The sequence below is a fragment of the Ambystoma mexicanum genome, chromosome 9 (assembly GCF_040938575.1).
Source record: "Ambystoma mexicanum isolate Mex_15411 chromosome 9, UKY_AmexF1_1, whole genome shotgun sequence".
Taxonomy (NCBI): Eukaryota; Metazoa; Chordata; class Amphibia; order Caudata; family Ambystomatidae; genus Ambystoma; species Ambystoma mexicanum.
In genome coordinates this window covers 994,126,787-994,146,176 of record NC_090931.1, presented here as the reverse complement: position 1 = coordinate 994,146,176, position 19,390 = coordinate 994,126,787, and the positions used below count along the sequence as shown (strand labels likewise).

Here is a 19,390-nt window from a genome sequence, read left to right as displayed (position 1 = left end):
GCAGGAAATTGTGCCGAGGAAGCCGAGTGGATATCCTCCTTTCTGGAGGACAGAAAATCTAAAATCACCTGGGGTGGTTATTCCTCTAGTACGAACCCCGTAGATTGCGGTGTACCACAAGGCGCCAGCTTCTCCCCTCTCCTATTTAATCTATATATTCGCTGCCTCTGCGCCCTTCTCTCACAGTTGGGAATTTACTTTACCAACTTCGCAGATGATACACAACTGATTATAGAACTCAGCGGAGACCACACTACAGACAACAACAGGCTGTCGGCTATCTATAATACCATAGAAAGCTGGATGAAGGCCCACTGGATGTGTCTGAATGGTTCAAAAACTGAACTTATGACATTTGGATCTACAAAAGCCTTATCCAATCTAGCCCCAGTCTATTCGTCATTCAATATCAAGGACACCAACATCGTGGTATCGAGTAAAGTGAAAACACTTGGGATATACCTGCAATCCTCACTAGGAGCATATGCACAGGTCTCATACCTTAAAAAGAACTGCCAATACTTCCAGAGATTACTACGCCGCATTAGGCCATATCTCAACGCCAAAAATAGCGCCACCATTGCTAGGGCCACGATTCTGTCCCGACTGGACTATGGGAACGCGTTGATGCTTGGTTCAAGTAACTCCTGCATTAAACAATGCCAGATAATCCAGAACAACGTGCATTAAACAATGCCAGATAATCCAGAACAACGCTGTTAGAACTATCACCGGGTAATCTAAGCGCGAGCACATCACCCACGACCGAATAGGCCTCCACTGGCTCGCCATAGAGGAGCGTATTAAATTCAAATCGCTGACACTTGTCCACCGCTGTCTATTCGGTACGGCCCCATCATACCTTAAAAGGGAATTTCTCTGGTATGAACCAAGCCATTGCCTAAGATCAGCCAAAAAGGGGTTTCTTAAAGTTAGCCATACCAGAGTCAAAGCTACTGGACTTGGGAGAGCTTTTCCCACCAAAGCCATTGCACTCTGGAACGAGCTTCCAGATAACCTCAGACTGGAAAGCAGTTACTCCCTATTTAGGAAGCAGCTGAAAACGTTACTTTTCAGGTAATTCGTTAATTATTCAGCCTGGACTCCTTTGAGTCCTCCTCTTTTCTTTTTATGTAGTCCTGTGACCTCCGTCTTTTTCGTGTTCTTGTTGCGCCCTGATGCTTGCGAGCTTCGGCGCGTAATAAATACATAAATAAAATAAAAAATAAAATTGCTGATGCCTTGTGCAGATCAGTGCTGAGAGAAACTTTGACTAAAGAGGAATGTTCCGTCCATGGGAGCGTTGTTGAAATATTTCAGGTTCACGAGTCGATAAAGAAGGACAGTTGGGGCATTGCTTGTTCTGAGGATGATTTGTACCAGAGAGTGTTGGGTTTGGTGATGGAAGGTAAGACCAAGAGTTGCCTGGGTGACCTAGGTGGTTTTGACAAGGTTAGAGATGAACTCTGGATTGATAAAGGGTATTTACATAGGGGTCATCAGATGGTGGTACCCCTCAAGAGGAGGAAATTGGTAATTGATCAAGCTCATGTTGGGCACTTGGGACTAGCCAGGACCAAAGGTTTGGTTAGGTCAGAGTTCTGGTCGCCTGTTGTGGACAGAGACACAGAAGAAGTAGTCAACAGTTGTAGTGATTGTATTGAATGGAATAAGGGACTACAGTACAGAAAGTTCCCATGACCGTGAGGAGATCACCTACAGTTCTGTGGGATGAAGTTGCCTTAGACTTGTTAGGCTCTTTTAATATAAGAGGTGGGAGAGATACTTATGTATTGGTTGTCATGGATTTATTGTCTAAATGGCCTAAAGTATTTATACTGAAGGATATTTCCAGTGGTGGAATCATAAAACATATGGAGCAATTATTTTGGAGAGAAGGATTTCCCAGGAAATGTTTGTCAGATAATGGTTCTCAATTTGTGTCCAGGGAGTTTAGAGAGTTTCTGAGCAGTCACGGCATAGAACAAGTAAACACCTCTTTGTATCATCCCCAAACCAATGGGTGTTTAGAACGCTTCAACCGCACCTTCATGGATGCCATTAGAATTGCTGTGGCCACTGGAGGTGATTGGATAAGAACTGTAATGGAGAGGACATTTCAGTACAGATTAGCGCTGCATAGTGTTACAGGTGTGTCTCTTTTTGAGGTGCTGAGGGGAAGGAAGCCTAATTTGCATATGTGTCCTGGTTGGATGGGAAAATCAAAAGTAGTGGGAGTGAATGTGGAAAGTGTGAGAAAGAGAATATTTGAGTCAGGGGTCAAATCCAAAGAGAGGTATGACCAAAGTAATGCCTGTAGAGAGTTCAAACTTGAGGAAGGTGACTGGATTAAAATTAAACTGCATCTCTATTTTCCCAGCCTAAACAGGTTGTGAAAGATTTAGGATCTTCTGTCCTTGTCAAAGGAGGTGGTATTTGGAACAAGGAGAGGATAGCACTTTGCAAGAAGATTAATGGGACCAATGTAATTTAATATCAATGTCCCAGTAACCTATCCACTTTAACAACTGTTATTTCAGCAATGTTTTTTTTTCATTGTATACTTTTATACTTTGTTATTGTTCTGTTCTTTGATTTGCTGTGAAAGGAAGGGAGGTGTTAGGAGGTGCTTAGTACCAACTTGAGATCCCATCTCCCTGTGCAATATTGTTGTCACTCATGGCATTGGGTATCTTAGTTACAAGGGAACCCTGGCTGTGTTGACTCAGTAAGGGTTCCAGATACCAGGTGAGGTTGAGAGCTGAAGGAGAGAAGTGGTTCACTGCTGGGGGCCGTTCTCATGGATGTATCTTTTCTGAATGAAACCTCTCAACTCATGTGAAGTCTCTGAAGTGTATTACAGAACCTTTTAACACCGGGTCATTCCGATATAGGAGGACCCAGTAATTCCTCCTTGCAGGAACCATTCCCCATTCCCATTTGAGCCCCCATAAGGCTCAATGGGAATGGGGAGGGAGGAAACAACAGGCACATTACACGTGTCCCATTGTTACCTCCCTCTTCCCCTTGCAGGACCCGGAAAAGACGTCTGGTTTTACCAGACGTCTAGTCTGGGTCCCGCAAAGGGAACCTCGTAATCGGCCCTGACGGAATGAAGGGGGCCGGTCCCATACCGGCCCCCTTCATTCCTTCAGCGCCAGGGTCGTAATGAGGCCCTATGTATATTTAATAGAAATAGGCTTCACAGAGCACCATAGCTGGGTACTCTGCTACTCACACCCACATTTAATAAAAGGTAAGTCTTTCTTTACTGAAAAGAGAACCTTTAACTGCAGCACTGTGGGAAATTAGTAGTAGCGCAAGAACTACTTGGCTGTGTGAGCAAAATATGTAAAAACAGCAAGAAAAAGCAACATGGTGGCATTGTTGAATTACTTAGAGGAAGACCGATTGTAGGAGATTAAAGAAACAGAAGAGGCGAAGTGGAAATAGTAGCGAAAGGAAGATAGTGGATAAAGGGGAGCTGAAGAGGAGAAGGGAGGGTGAAGGCACAGGGTTCATAACGCCCCCTTTTACAGATATGAACAACTAAAAAGCAAACAGAATTGAAAAGGCAATGTTTGGTGAAGATTATCTAAACAGCAAAGCGCATATCTTTGGCGAACAATCTATTTTGATGAGAACACATAAAACCAGGTAGAATGTTACATTCTGCAGGGGGGCTCATTCTGGCGGGAGTCTACCGAGCAAACATAAAACACAGGGGAGGTAATGCAGTGTTACAGGGTTACAGGCAGTACAGAAGGTAATGGCGGAATCTCACTGAAATATCTCATTCATATTGAGCCACAAACAGAATTCTTGAATGTCCCTAATAGGGAGCCCAATGATGTCGTCATCGGAAGGAGCTTTTGAAATTATTGGGAAATATTGGAAAACAATCTTTGCCCTATAGAAAAAGAAGAGTGGGAGGAAGGTGTGTGGGAGGCATGAAGATATGCAGAGCCATGGCAATGAGCTCTAGACCCAGATAAACCCTTTGAGGGATGGTCACTCCTGTGAAACAGACGTTCATAGCTAAAATATAACTTTTGACTTTGGTCCCTGACACTGGCTGGGAGACAGACCAAACTCAAAGTAAAGGGTACATTTACATACTAAAGGCAAAATGGACCATTTCTGTTGCATATAATTCAGTTGAAATGCACCACATGTCCTCTCCTAGGTTAGGACAAATACTTAAAACTGTTGCAGATGCAACAGAGAGAGAGGTGATTTCTAGCACATGAAATGTAGGTAACAAAGTTGCACTGACTCAGGACTATGGTGTGCATTTAAAGGCCCCAAACAGAAGTCCCTTTCGCATGAATGGCAGGCATTTAAACACTGAAACAAAAACTGCCTGGCTTTTGCTTTTGTTTTTCAAGTAAAGTGAAAGAGCCATGTGGAAAGGGGCCTACTTGTCATGACCAATAGACCAGCAGCATTTCATTTACCAACGAAGGAGGAATAAAAGATCCCTGTCACATGGAAAACAGGAGTTTTAAACATTGAAAACAAAAGTGGCCTGCACCTGTGTGTGTAGATAAAATCGGCTTTAAAAAAGCCAAAGTGGGAAAAAATATCACTGCTCTCAGAAAAATGTCAGGAAAACAAAACATGATGTTTAGGTTGACAAAAGAAATATATATTATGTTTTACCTACAAAAATCCAGTGACAGTTGAATAGCCACTTTGTCTTCATGGAAAACCCATTTCTGGCTGTGGTCAAAACTCCCACTTCCAACCTGGATGTCACATCTCACATCTGATAACCCTCACAATAACATTTGCTGCGGAAGGTGTTGAAATCCCAGTGTCTTCCAGACCTGCTGACGCTGATAGCAGGGCCTTTAAGGAAATTCATCCTTGGCTGAAGCACGACTAATATGTGTGAAAATGGGGGCACCCACTTCAAAGAGCAAACTACCAACTTCAAAGAGACTCATAAAAAACCTCTGGTCACAGGCTGACCCAGGGAGACAGAAGGCTGTGCTGGATGAAGCAGACCTCCCATTTGCTGAACAGGCACAAATAATTTAAAAGGGCTATTATAATGTAGGCCTTTTTCGCAGCAACCATTCTGTGGATTGATTTAATTTTGGTACCATTTTTGGTGATTTTGGGGATATAAAATGCATCTACCTGTGACTCTGGGAACTGTAATGGCCAGTTAGACTAGGTTTCTGGCTGTTCTGAACATGTTCCTAATGTGAGACTTGGTGAAAAGGTGGAAAATTAAATTAGGGATACTCTTAATAACTTACATCTTCATAACAGTTGAAACAGAAAACGTGCCACATGGCCATACTACATCGTACGGATTTGGTGGTCGGCTTATCTAATTCTCCATGATCAGCTAAAACAGAAAATAAATTTGGTATGGCAGTGTTAGGCAGAATTATATGCAGTACCCTTTGTGAACACTACACACAATTAAGACTATTAGTGACAGTACAATTTCACCTTTGGTACAAGCTTGTACTACACAGTTATAGTGGTAGCAGAGATGCCAGACTTATCTCAAGAGTAAGTGAGCAGTACAAATAGTTACACAAAGGACAGCAATTACTATGGTTCAGGAAAACACTGACTCAAGGTTTCTAAGTAAAAGAATATATAATTATTTACTCAACAGTTGCATAACATTTCACTATTCTAAGCACGGTCAAAATCACAATCATAAATACACCACACCACTTCCCTTAAATTCCAGACAAGTTAAGCTCACAAAATGAAGTGGGAGCAAAATGGCACTCCAGCAATTTAAAAGGGAGGGAAAGACAAAGTTATTAGAAATTAGGCAAATCCAACAGGTGATTATTCTAAGCAATTGAACAAGAGAGACTACAGTGAAGAGATCAGTTAGAAATGTCTTAGGGCCAAAGTCAATAGGTCAAAAGTCTTTTACTCAAGATCACACAGTTCAGGGTAGTTCATGGTAAAGTTTGTGGCACAGATTCTGGACGAGGTTGGTTGGTAGAAAAGTTAGTTCAAAGAGAAGAGAAGGGCAAGACCTCGGATTGGAGAAAGATTTCAAACACTTTCACCACGGCTGAGCGGAACGGCCAACCGGATTTGCACAGTTACTTGAAATGGAGAGGGGGCAGTAGCTGAGGCAGACGTTCCTGGTAGTTCCTGCAGGCTCACGGTTCCTGAAGTGACTGTCGGACTGATCAGAAGTGGGAAGACTGGAGGGTCCTGCACTACCCAGGGAAGAAACCAGCAGCAGCGCCAAACAACAAATAAAAGGTGCGCTCCTTAAAACCCAAGCAGGGTCCGACCTTCCTGGCTATCCGGCCCACTATATCTCTGTACAGCGAATTCGACCAGAGGAGGGGTCCTGGCTTGAATTTTGGGCGAACTGGTTGGTCCCACCAGCTCAAGGGAAGAAGTTTCCTGGAGGATCTTCTCTGTCGTCAGATTTGGAGATTCGGACCTGCAGCAGGGCTTCACCGGGCAGTTCAGTCGTTGTAGGGGTCCTCTTCTTCCAGTTCCTCGTTGGTTCTTTCATTCCAGTGGTGACTCTGCTTTTCCAGTCCTGGCGACCTGCTTTTTATGCAGTTTTCCCCCATTCATACAGCCTGGCTGTCAATCACACAGCAGGGTGGCTGGCCTGGCAAGGCCAGTCCCCTTAGCCAATCAGACAAGAGTGCGACTTGGGTTACCAAGGGAACCCATGGCAGGGTTTCGAACATCCCTTCCTCACATCCTGCCTACCTAGACTATCAGGCGCCTTAAGGAGGGCTTCTGTGCAGAAGCCCGCGAAAAGACAGCGAACAAAGGAGTCATCCCCGGTTTGGCGCGCAGAGAAAAACACGAGAAAGACTTAAACAAAAAGAAATGGCGACTAAACCCAGCCGGAGCCAAAATAAAACATATAGGGTCAAGCAGGTTTTATGTTCGAGGCTTATATAATAGCCTAAAACATTACTACATTATGTAAGATAACCGCAGTAGAAAAGTTAGGGTAGATACCACTGCCACCAGCCAAGTCTTAATTTTAAGGGAGCGAAACAAGGCTCCAAGAGGCACAGACAAAAAGGGTTAAGAGTTAACCCTTTCCAATACTCCATGTAAGATGGGGTGTACTGGGTCTGTGATTTTAAGTGACTATATAAAGTTAATGGCAACTTTACCTGTTTCTGGGGGACAGTAGTCAGCCCCAGAAAAATGGAGTCAGTGCAAAGTCTCAAAGACAACCCTGTGTCACTGCACTGAAGGTGCTGTGTAACACACACAGAAAGTGGTACACATGGAGTAGGTGAGGCTCCAGTGCCCAAGATCACACAGAAAGTAGAAATACACATAGCAAAACACATGTAAGAGTGGGGAAAAAAGGCTCAAACTCTTACCAGGTGAAACAAATAAATCCTAGACATCCAGCATAGCTGCTGGGGGTCTCTTTAGATAAGGGAAATCAACCATTTATGAGAATTCTCCCTAACAGGCAGTTGCTGGTAAAATTATGGAAGTTGTGATACATAACTAGTTTTTGCCAAAAAGTTGAAAGCAAACCAAAAACAATTACAAATGGCAATTGCCATATGTTGCTCCAAACCCCTAAACCAATCCTGACTTGGAGGCGGGGTTGGGAGGAGAGAGAGGAGTAACTGTCCAATCCTAGTGGCAGGGATTATTGCAGGGTACTTCCCCAAGATTGTAAAATGGGTGATGTAATTTCTGCTATATAAGGGGGGGCGCACTAGGACAGGGGACAGACACACAAAACCGGGGAGACATAAAAAAGAGGAAAAACAGGAAGGCTGCTGAAGCTTACCATCTGACAGCTGTAAGCAGACACCACAGGAGACTGCTGAGTGTGCAACTGTGTGGAGGTGTCTATTTCTAACAATGCCTCAAAGCTGACTGGGTCCTGTGGTGGAGAATAGGAGGCCATCTTTGAGATTGGAGTGAGAAGACCCCTGCCCTATCTTTCCAGAGTGTCCTGAGATACAACGGGCTTTCCTGAACCTTAAACAGCGGCTTGCTATGTAAGTCGAACTAAGCCCTGGAACACCAAAAGGTGGGGGAGTCTGCTTGCCTTGAATCCTTTCCCTTTATAATGGGTGGGGGGAAAGACTGTGTAGATCCTTAGCCTATGTAACCAAAAATATTAATTGAATTAATTCCCCTTTTGGCAGAACGCTACAGGGTGAATTTTGTCAAAATTCAAAATTAGCAAAGCTCACTTCCCAGTGTGCGCTGAAAAGTATAGCCTATAATTTAATTGGGTAATCCTTGTTGTCCAGCTGACCCCGACTTCTTTAAGGAAGAGGGGTGTCTTTGTTCTTAAATCAATCCAACCTTTTAATTCAGCTTCCCCAACAAAGTACTTTCAGTAAGAGGGGTCTGAAATCTAAAATTCCCCAAAGCATTGAAAATGTTTCTATTTGACTTCCCAACATAGACCAAAGCAAGGGGGAGTCTTAAAAACAAAGCGAGAAATCACCCTGTGTTTGTTTTAAACCAAATGTTGGGGCGAAATTATACTATTGATCAGTGTAATTATTTTGTGAGATGAAATTGGTATAAAGTGTACAACTGTGATTGTGTTCTTTTTAACTCACTTTTGTGATCTATTTATGCTGAGAGAAGTTGATTGTGTTGTGCCACGGATAAAGTTGTGTTGACATTTTCGTGCTAATTTCTATTACTTTTAATTTAAATAAATACCAATATATTTCTTGTACAGCAGACAGGTTCTTGGCTCATTGTTAGCTCAGGGGCGAGGGATGCAAGGGGCATGATATGTGTCTTAGATAGGGCTAAAAAAGAATCTGCTAAACAGTTTGTTGAATAACCACTTGAGTGGGGAGGGAAGGGACTCCCCGTGTTGAGGGTGGTTTCTCACTAAAGCAGTACAGGACAGAGGGTACTGAGAGAAGTCATGTTCACATAAAGGTGTGGAAATATATTCTTACAGGGTTTGGTGGCAGTAAAAATGTATACTGGAATATTGCATGGAACCAAATGAGGGGTATGCCACCAACAAAAGCAGACTAGAGAGAGAATTTTCCCATAGTAATGGAAAAGGTGACTAACAAATATTTGTGACCTCCATAGAAAAGTGGGGGATTACACTGGATAATAGGTTTAGCAAACTATTTATTTAATTTAACGTGCAAGAAGGAGTACCTGACATGGTGAAATCATCAAAGGAACTGAAATGATATCACTACTTAATATGGGAAACCTAGTATGCTACTTGGTGAACACGAAAGGCAATGGAGGATGGGAGTGGGATTATGGTCAAGATCAATGAACACATGCCTTTTTATGATTATGTTTTATATAAAAATAAACTCACTACTAAACGCTCTATTTGTCAGGAAATTAAACAGAAAAGAGTGGATGTATAGTTCTCGTGTGAATTAATACCTTTTCATGTATGTCACTGGTTACTTTAGGTTACACAATTAGAGGAACTGTTAGCAGTAAGACACTCAGTCTTTGTGGTTGGAAACGCTGGCACTGGCAAGAGCAAGGTAAAGTATTTTTCATTGCATAACTTATTAATGTCTTATATGTTAAGTAAACGCATTCTTCTGTATGATTCGGGAAAAGGCAAGCCTTGCCTTTGTGTGCTGCAAGCTGGAAGAAACCACCCCAAAAGCCAAGGTTCTATTTCCCAGCAAAACCACCGCTGTAACTCCCACTGCTCCGCGTGGCCTCCACCCACAGCACCCCAAGAATAATCTTTCTTCGATTTCCAGTGCGGGATCACTCACAGGAAATTGAAGGGAAGTTTAACATGCCCCACTGTCACGCAGGGGCCTGCGCGGGTCCAGTGAAGCATGTAATGTGACATGTGGAGCATTGCAGTGCCCTAATTTGTGCCCTTGGGGACCTCGAGCTTCTCCAGATGAATATCCCGAAAAATTCTAAACGTTTGCGGGAACATAAAACACCCACAATTAGGGCCATTCGGTTAGTTTGCAGGTGGTTATTTTTCTTTCTACAACTTGGTTTTATTCAGCCATTGATGATAGTTATGCAGTAGTATCATTACCATCGTTATATTTTGTGGTATTTCTCTAGCAAGCATCCTCTCTCGCCATGCATCTGTGCTAATAGGTCACGTGCTACAAAAGCACTAGTTCACCTCAACAAAGTAGTATTCAGGTAAAGGCATTAATGGCAGCATGCTTGCTACGCCTCACAAATAGGGCCTTTGCACATACTAGCCACAGAAGAAGCGGAACAAGTGAGAGATGTAGTCGCTGACTTAAAAAGTATAATGAAACAATGATGTATGAAGCATATAATTCCAGAAATTCTTTGGAATTATTTCAGGGAGACGGTGATGCTTAATGAACCCTGCTTCAAACTATAAACATGGTCAGAGAAATGTGTAATATTGTATCAGTAAATTAATCTAAAGGCAAAAGAAAATGGATATATTGATTGACTCTTCTGATTTGCTCATAACCCTTAGCAAGGTTATTGCAATGGCTGATCCACTGATAATTCAAAGATGGCATTGCCATTCACATAGTATTATAGTTATTTGGAGAGTGTCAAACTAGAAAATAAATCATCAAGAACATTAAGTCTGTCTGAAACATTGTGAACGGGTAGCACGGCCCATCGGAGGAGCCCTTTATCACAGAAAAACCCATAAATCTAGTAATCAATCAAGATTTGATATGGTGACAAACTACTTATTTTATTTTATTGTATAATGCACAGACCTAGTTTGAGAGCAGCTGAGCGCTGTACAGAGTGTGGGTAGCCGGCATTTGGGCTGGCATCTTTTAACAGTAGCTCAGTACTCTGAGGTCTGTGCGCCGGTATGTGCATCCATTGGAATTAGTCCTTGGTCATGTATAGTTGAATGAGCCATGTTTTGAGAGATGTGCGAAACTGGAGAATGGTGGGGGCATTCCGAGCTGATTCCACGATCAAGTTCAAGAGGGTGGGTGCATGACAAGAGAAGGATTGTTTATGTGTCCTCTCATTTGCGGGTGATTTGAGTTTCAAGCCGGTTGGTCGATTTGCTGCGAGAGGAGCGTGTGCCAACAGATTTTTGGAGCTTAGCCACCCGGTACGTTGGTGTGCTACTCGTGATTGCTCTGCAGATGATACATGCAGCCTTCCACAGCATCCTGGCTTGGAGTGGAAGCCAATGTAGTTTGCGTAGGATGGGAGTAATTCGGTCAAAAATCTATGCTACCATAATAAGAAGTGCTGCTGCGCAGTGGACTGCTTTTAGGCGAGCCAAGTGAGCAACTGGAGGCAGTGTCAGGAAAGCATTTACTCCATGCTTGTGCGAGACCACAAGGGCCTGCACTATGGTCCAGAAGTCCTGCAGTGGGATGAAGAGTTTGATTTTTTTCAAAGGGTAGAGATTCTGAGCCAGGCTATTTGGGCCTTCCTGGCTATGTGTTTCTGGAAGGACAGATTGCTGTCAATGGTGAAGCCTAATGATTTTGCTGAGTCTCGAGAGTTGTGGGTCAAATCCTTCTTAGGTGCATATCATTAAGCTGTTGTTGGACAAGTTGTTTTTTAGCGGGCGGACCAATGATGACAAATTCAGTCTTGGATGGGTTTAGTTTGAGGTAGGCAGTCGACATCCAGGACTGGATGATGGCTAGGTAACCACAGAGATGAATTATGTCCTGTGTGCTATTTACTCTCATGTACAACTCAGTATCTACTGCGTATTGGTGGATGGCTATATTGGGATCTTTGAGGAGAGTAACCAAAGGCTCCATGTAAAGGTTAAAGAGGATTGGTTAGAGGATGGATCCTTGGGGGACTCTGTAGGAGACCATGTGTCAGTTAGAATGCAACAAGTTCATGTGGACAGCCTGGTGTCTGCCTGAGAGGTCGGAGGTAAACCAATTCAGGACAGTGCCAGAGAATCCCATTATGTCAGCAAGAAGGGAGAGAAGGATGCAGTGGTCGAAGTGTCATATGCAGCCGAGAGGTCAAGGAGGACGAGGAGACATGTGTCGCTCTTATCCATGATTTCGAGAGCATCATCCACACCTGGATGGTGGCTGTCTCGATGCTACATATTGGTTGGAATCCTGATTGATAGTAATTTAGAAGGTGGAGTTGTTCAATTCTGGCGATTAGTTGTGTAGCAAAGACTTTTTTCCAAGATTTTGCCAATAAATGGGAAGTTTGTAATGGGCCTGTAGTTGGCCATGTCCTATGGATCTAGGGTTGTTTTTTTTCAAAAAAAGGTCGTATGAGACCAGTCTTGAGGGTGTCCAGGAATGATCCTTCTGCGAGGGAGGCTTTGATGATGCTGAAGAGTGCATTTAGCGCCAGGCCGGTCAATTGTCGGAGTGAGAAATATGTTTGAGGGAGGCAATCATTTTTAGCAGATCATGGGAAAGAGAGAGGAGAATTCACTCCAGAGTGGCAGTGTGCATGCTGGGGTGCAGGGGATGCTAATGCTGTGAGAGATTGATTTGGTGGTCTCTCAGATTTTGTCTATATTTTCAATAAAAAATATATTGATTCTGTCTCCTTTTTCATGAGTTGCTGGTACCTCGGGGTCAGGTGAGGGCTTGGTATAATCCTTTACTACTTAAAAGAGGGCTTTGCTCCTGTTAGAGACTGTCGCAGTGGTGGTGGAGTAGTAAGCAGATTTGGCCTCTGTAATCAGAATCCTACAGTTTGTGGACAGAGATTTGATGTTGGTGAGGTCTCCCAAGTTATGTTTTTTACGCCGCCGTTTCTCTAGGGCTCTGATTAAGTGTTTGTTGGAGGCTAGCTCAGAGGTGTGCCATGGGGTGGATGGTGTGGTCTTAGCACGGCTGAATTTTAGGGGGGCATAAGTGCCCACCAGTTTCAGAGAAGAGTTGCTGAGAATTCCAAGATTTTAATCCTGCTTCCTTATTTAAAAAGTCACCTTATTTGACAGTCACATGAATATTTTGAAAATGTAGTGATTAGAAAATTATAAGCATCACAATAGCATGAAAATGCAATATAGTAGGGCATAATCCTAGTGCCATTAAATTGCCAGCCAAACTATTATGATCGTAAGCTTTTATTTGTGCACCTCTATATTATATTATCTAGGAGTATAGAAACACCTGATATACAATAAATGTGCCTAAATACCTTGAAATGTTCTCCGATATAGTATTTTTTCCATGTTATCCCATGGCAAACTATCACACATCCACATATTTGTATTTATTTATTGAACATTTGCATGGCACCTATACAGCAGAAAGCGTTTCCAGGCTCCACAAGACTAAGGGGGAAGGGTAACAGAGGAGGATAAAAACAACAATAAACAGTCATACTAGGCTTTGTGACATTTGGATCATGCAAGTGCAGTATACAGGAAGTACAGGGGGCAGAGGGGCAGGGCAACGTAAAGGTAAGGGGTAAGTGCTAGGGGGGCTGGAGGTAAGTGCTAGGTGAGGCATGTAGGGCAAGTGTGATGGGGAGGGAAGAGGGACAAGTAGAGCAAGGAGGGGGGCAGTGGACCAGACGCAGTAGCCTAATCAGGGAAAGGTGCCCACAGGCAAGTGCTAGTAGGGGAGGGAGCTGAGGCAGACTGGTTGAGGGAGGGCCCAGCCCCTGTATGGCTCAGAAGGGACCAGGCAGCCAGTTGTACCAATGGGCAGGCATAAGCAAGGAAGATGGAGAGGGAAGCAGGAGGAGAAAAAGAAGGTCTTGAGAAGCTTCCGGAAGTTAAGGAGATCCAGCTCTAGTCTGAGAGGGGCAGGGAGGACATTTTAGAGGGCAGAACCTGCAGAAGAGAGAGATCTTCCCCCCACTCTCTGCTTGGAGAAACGTCTGACCTGCCAAGAGTTAGAGCTGGAGGACCAAAGGACTCTAGAATGGCGGTTTTTAGAGAGCGTACGTTGAATGTAGTGTGGTCCCAGGCCCCAGAATGCCTTTTGGATGATGCAGAGGGTCTTGAATTTGATCATTGCATTCACTGGGAGCCAGTGGAGACCTTTTAGGGTCAGAGAGATACGGTCCCTGGGCTTGAGGACAAGGATACGCCTTGCAGTCCTATTCTGGATTAGTTGAAGAGGGCAAAGGGAGGACAGAGGCAGATTAAGGAAAAGGGTATTACAGTGGTCCAGACTGGAGAGAACCAGAGCTCTAGAGACATTGGGGGTCATTACGACCCAGGCGGTAACCATGGCGCTAGTTGCGCCATGGTTGCCGCCGGTATTTTACAGATTCTGCCAATAGTAAATGGGGAATTACCGCCCCATTCCAAGGTTGCCGGGGCGGTAATTACCCATTTACCCTTGGCCCTTCCCCATTCCCATTTTTGCCCCATAGGGCTCAATGGGAATGGGGAAGGCTGCAATTACGGTACCGCAAATTGCAGTACCGTAATTACCTTCAAGGTCCCTTTGTGGGTCCCTACCTTAACGGCTATTACAGACCAGCCGTTAAGGTCGGGACCCGCAAAGGGACCTCGTAGTAAGGCGTTAAGGGGTTAACGGCACTGCAACCTTTTATGGCGCCTTTAACCCCTTAACGCCTGGGTTGTAATGACCCCCATTGAGTTACTGGGGAAAGGTGCGGAAAATGAGCCTTCTTGACAAGGTCAGCAATGTGAGGTGAGGAGGGTGAGGAGTCAAAGAAGACCCCCAGCTCTTTTGCCTTACAAGAGGGTGTGGGAGGGGGTCCAAGGAGGGGGGTCAGAGTGTGGGCAGGAGGGAAGGGCGAGGAGTCTCAATGAGAAGGATCACAGTCTTACTGGCATTAAGACAGAGATCATTAGCAGCGCACCATGCCTGAATAGCGGTCAGACAATCAGAAATTAGAGAGGAAGGAGGGAAGGTAGAGGAGGGAAGCTTAAAGGAGAATTGAGTGTCATCCGCATAACACTGGAAGTGAGCAGAGAAGGTGGAGATCAGGTGGGCTAGAGGAGCAAGGTAAATATTGAAAAGTCACAGTGAGAGGATAGAACCCTGACGGACGCCGCAGGTAGAGAGTGAGGTAGAGGAGAGAAAATGGCCCATTTGAACCTGGGAGGGCTGATTAGAAATGAAAGAGGTCAGCCAAGCCACACCCTGTCTGTGATGGCCAGGGTATCATAGAGTCAGTTAAGGAGGGTGGCATGATTGACCATGTGAAAGGCAGAGGGAAGATCAAGGTGGATGAGAACAGAGAGAGAGTTGGTGTTGAGGTTTGAGAGTAAGTCTTCACATGTGTCCAGGAGAGCAGTTTTATTCCTCTGGCTGCTCTGAAGCCAGACTGGTGGTCGTGAAGACAACCAACAGATTCAGTGTGGTGGATTAGTTGGGAGATGACCAACTATTCCAATGGTTTGCCCAAAAAGGGAGAAGTGCAGATAGGGTGGTAGTTCGCCGGACAGGAAGGGTCTGTGGCTAGCTTTCTTAGGAGGGGATGCACAAGGGAGTGCTTAAGAGGTGATGGGAAGGAGCCAGTGGCAAAAGAGTGATTGCAGAACTCAGCCAGAGAGGGAACACAGGTGGCAATATTGTCCTTGATAGTTCTAGAGGAGCAGGGAAGCACTTGTTTGGAGGAGACTTTCATCGAGCAAACAGTCTTGGTGACCTCATACAGTGTTATGAGAGAAAAAGAGGAGAGTAGGAGGGATGGAGAGAGAGGAGCCAAGGGAGGCCTATGTGCAGAAGGGTAGGAGAGGGGATAGAGTAGAGTGAGGACAGGATGTCCTGAGTTTTTGTTGAGAAGGGGGAGGCCAAAGCCATGCAAAGGGCCTGGGAGGGAGGAGGAGAAGTAGAGACTGCAGTAGGATTGGCAAGTTCCTTACATATTTTGAAAAGTTCAGCCTTGTGATGTGATTGGTGGCCCCAGAGATGTGGGCTGGGATATGGGTCCACTTCTTGGACCAGATGGAAAGTCTGTAATGCCTTTGGAGCAGCCGACAGGCCAATTTGTCAGGGGATGTGCGTGAAGCCAGCCATTTCCGTTCCTCAACTCTGCACTTGCTTTTCAGCAATGCTAGGTCATAATCATACCAACTGTTGCACTTGGAGGCCGGTTTCATGCAGATCCTCTTGGCAGGGGCAAGGATGTCAAGGGTGTCAAAGATGGAGAGGTGAAGTTCAGCAAGGACTGAGTCAGAATGAGAATCAATAGTAGGGATGGTGGGCAATAAAAGTGGCAGCGAAGGCGGCAACTGACTCTCACTTCATTGGTCAGAGCTGGCATTGAACCATGTCTCGGTGAGCGCGAGGACATCAAGGTCAAAGTCATCAAGGAGGTGACAAATGTCAGAGCAGTGCTATACAGAGTTAATTCCTAATTGTTAACCTGCCTCAGGGAACATATTCATTTGCCAAAGCATTTCAGTGTAGCATATAAAATATATCAGACTTTCATACAAAACAACAGGATTTCCACATCTATTTGGCCAGAGCAAGGCTTCACATAGGTCTCCTTATCAACAACATCAAGTGCCTTGGGGAAATGCCCTTCACAAGAAAAGGCTTAACACCTTAGATGAACAAATACATTTACAATATGCAAAAGGAGCTGTTTGACATGCAAAGTATGACCGATCTTCTGAAACTATTGTGTCTTCCATCCATGCCAAACAAGCACTCTGTGATTAGCTCTCCCCTTTCAGTTCCTTCCCTGTCTAACTTGAATGACACTCCCCGTTTAGATCTTTGCTCCGATCAAACCCAACACCCTGCTCTTCTAGCGTTTTAACATTAAGCATGATTCGTCTTTGGATACTTCATTCACTTTTCATTTACTTGCCTAATTAGAGTCTTGAAACAATGCACCAACTCCATATCTTAAAATGCCTTCTAATTTCCTTTCTATTTCCCTTGTCCTGGCCACTGATAAGATTCCTGAGCCCATCATTCCTCTTCAGCTTCATGACTGCAGTGAGTCACATAGTTGGACCCAGCCCACTCCATCCTCTGCAAGCAGGCTTCCATCCTGACTGGGGCACATAAGCTGTTCCTGAGGCAATTTTGGAAGATATGTGAAGGACGATTGATAGTTGCAATGTCACAACCTTGGTCATGCATGACTTCTTATCTCCTTTTGCATCATAACATCCTTATCAAACTCCTGGAATTCTTTGGGATTTTGGGCACTGACCTTTCCTATCCTTTCTTCACAACCAATCACAGACTGTCTCCCTTACTCTGTTTCTGTCCTCTTTTTTTGCTTTCTTGTGATGTTATCTCTTTCCCTCTTCTGATGCAATACAAATATTCATCTCTTGACTGACCTTATTCACTGCTATGATTTCCTTTTCTACACTAATGTGAATGACACCCAACTTCTTGTTCAGCTAGATATAGAACTGTGGCCCGCCATCTCTTGTGTTCAGTTCTGTATGGTAGCTATCTCCAATTGGGTGAGCTGCAATTCTCTAAAATGTAAACAGACAAGCCTTGAAATCATAGTGGCGTGTGGATCTCCTGTATTCTGGATCACCTCAATGTGGCCCTCCTCTCTTAGTCCTTGTCCACCCCATCAATGAAGTTTAAAAAGCTTGGCTTTAACCATGCTCTATTATTGACTCCCTCTATCAAACAGGTGGTTGTCTTGGGCTTCTTTCCTCTCGGGGGTCTCAAATCCCTGTTTGTTTTTCTCTCTCATTCTGCTCGCCACTGTTCAATGTCATCTGAACTATGACCATTCACTCTAGCTAGAACTCTGGGAGACTAGTCAGGCAGGTACAGCTAGTCTGGTATTGCTAGAATGACTGATGGTCTCCAGAAAAACTCTCACATTACCCCTGGCACATGTTCCCGTCACTGTCCGTACTTTTCATGCTCCTTAGGTTGCTAGTACCAATTAAATATCACCAGTGTACGTGTGCTGTATAAATGGAAATAGCATAGCATACCTGAACATGATCAAGACTGAGGCTTTGACACTAGACACCCACAGATAACACCGCCGTCTTCGGGTTAGTGATACTCCTACACAACATTCTATACTCTAATACTCCAAATGTCTGGAGGGAATCTGGACCCCCCACTCTAATGAAGACCTATCATCTCCTCTAAAAATGCTGCCATCAAATACCTGGGAAATATAAAATGCATTCTGTCTTCTTTTATTGTAATAGCTGCCACAAAATGATGAATGGTTTCCAAAGGGGCCTATTTAACCTTCTTCATCAAAGGCATCAGGTGACCGCATAACATACGTATTATTGCTCAGGCCCTTAACTCACAGGCACCATTACTGACATCTTCATTCTGCCAGCCTGAGTTATATTGCCTAATTAGTACCCATGATTAGAAGGTGCGGGTCCTAATAGTGATTTAAATTTAAAAAAAAAATTTAAAAAAAACATTTGCTGCGATACAATGATGTGTGTGGTGCACCGGCTGCCATCCCGGGAGGTGTTGTGAGGCCTCCGGCCTACAAATTACGCAGCGACACGGGTGTGGATCTTCACAACTCCTTTATTAAACCATAACTGCCGACCCCTTGACTTTCCCTGCTTTCCCTTCCCCTTGCCCCGCCCCCTTTCCCTCTGTCCCTCTCCTTTTCTTAAAGGGCCCGTGTCCCTTTTCTCTGCACAACACCCCCCCTTACTTATCGTCGAAGTCCGTCTTTACATTTCTTCAATGAGCCGAGTGGGCCGTCTGGCTAGCCGGTGGGGTCGCTCGGCTCGCTCTTCCCTTTAGTCCTCCTGGCCTGCCGGTAGCGGCACCTCGGGCGGATCGGGAGGGGTCTCTGGGTCCATAGGGTCTTCTTCCTCAAGAGGCATGTCTTCATGTCCATCTTCTTGGAACATTCGTCTGAAGTATGACGCGTTGCGGGTTATTTCACCCTGGTCTCCCAGGGCGGTGATCATGGGTCCTTTCACTTCCGTCACTATCATGGACTCGGGCCGATGTCTCGAGTCCGTTTTCCAGCGTTGGGCCTGCCTGACCAGCACTGTTTCTGGGATCAGGGGTTCCTTGGCCTTCCGCTTCCGGTCAGTCTATTCTTTGGCTTTTTGTCTTTTCTCTGCTTCTCGTTGTCGTATCTCGTCGTCCTCCTCCGGTGTGTAGTCCTCGAGTTGGGGAAGCCTGGACCTTGGTTTGTATTTGATCATAAGTTCGGCTGGGGTGTACCCAGTTGCCTCGTGGGGGGTATGCCGGTAGCTTCGTAGCATTTGTGAGATGGCTTGTGTCATCGAGGCTTGGTCTGTTGCTGCTTTTTGGCGTGTGCGCTTAATGTTCGCCATAAATCACTCCACCATCCCGTTGGCCTTGGGCCATAGTGGTGTGATCTTCTGGTGGTGGAATCCGAGGTGCGCCGCAAATTTCCTAAACTATTGTCCTTGGAATGGGGATCCATTGTCCGTTTTCACTACGTTGGGGATGCCCCATTCGCTAAATACTTCGTCTATTGGGCCTACCACGTGGTGGAAGGCCGTGGATTGTACGTGCTTTACCAGTGGGAATCGGGAGTACTCATCTATGGCCACCAGCAGGTG

The 19,390-nt window shown here is 44.8% G+C and overlaps 1 protein-coding gene across 1 annotated transcript in view; it reads left to right on the top strand.

Annotated features, from left to right (window-relative positions):
• The window catches only part of LOC138488874 (dynein axonemal heavy chain 11-like), a 2,478,284-nt gene that overhangs the window by 501,722 nt on the left and 1,957,172 nt on the right, over positions 1 to 19,390 (top strand). The window contains exon 13 of the mRNA XM_069616234.1: positions 9,411 to 9,488. Coding sequence (XP_069472335.1) covers positions 9,411 to 9,488 — 78 coding nt within the window. The remainder of the gene's footprint in view (positions 1 to 9,410; positions 9,489 to 19,390) is intronic.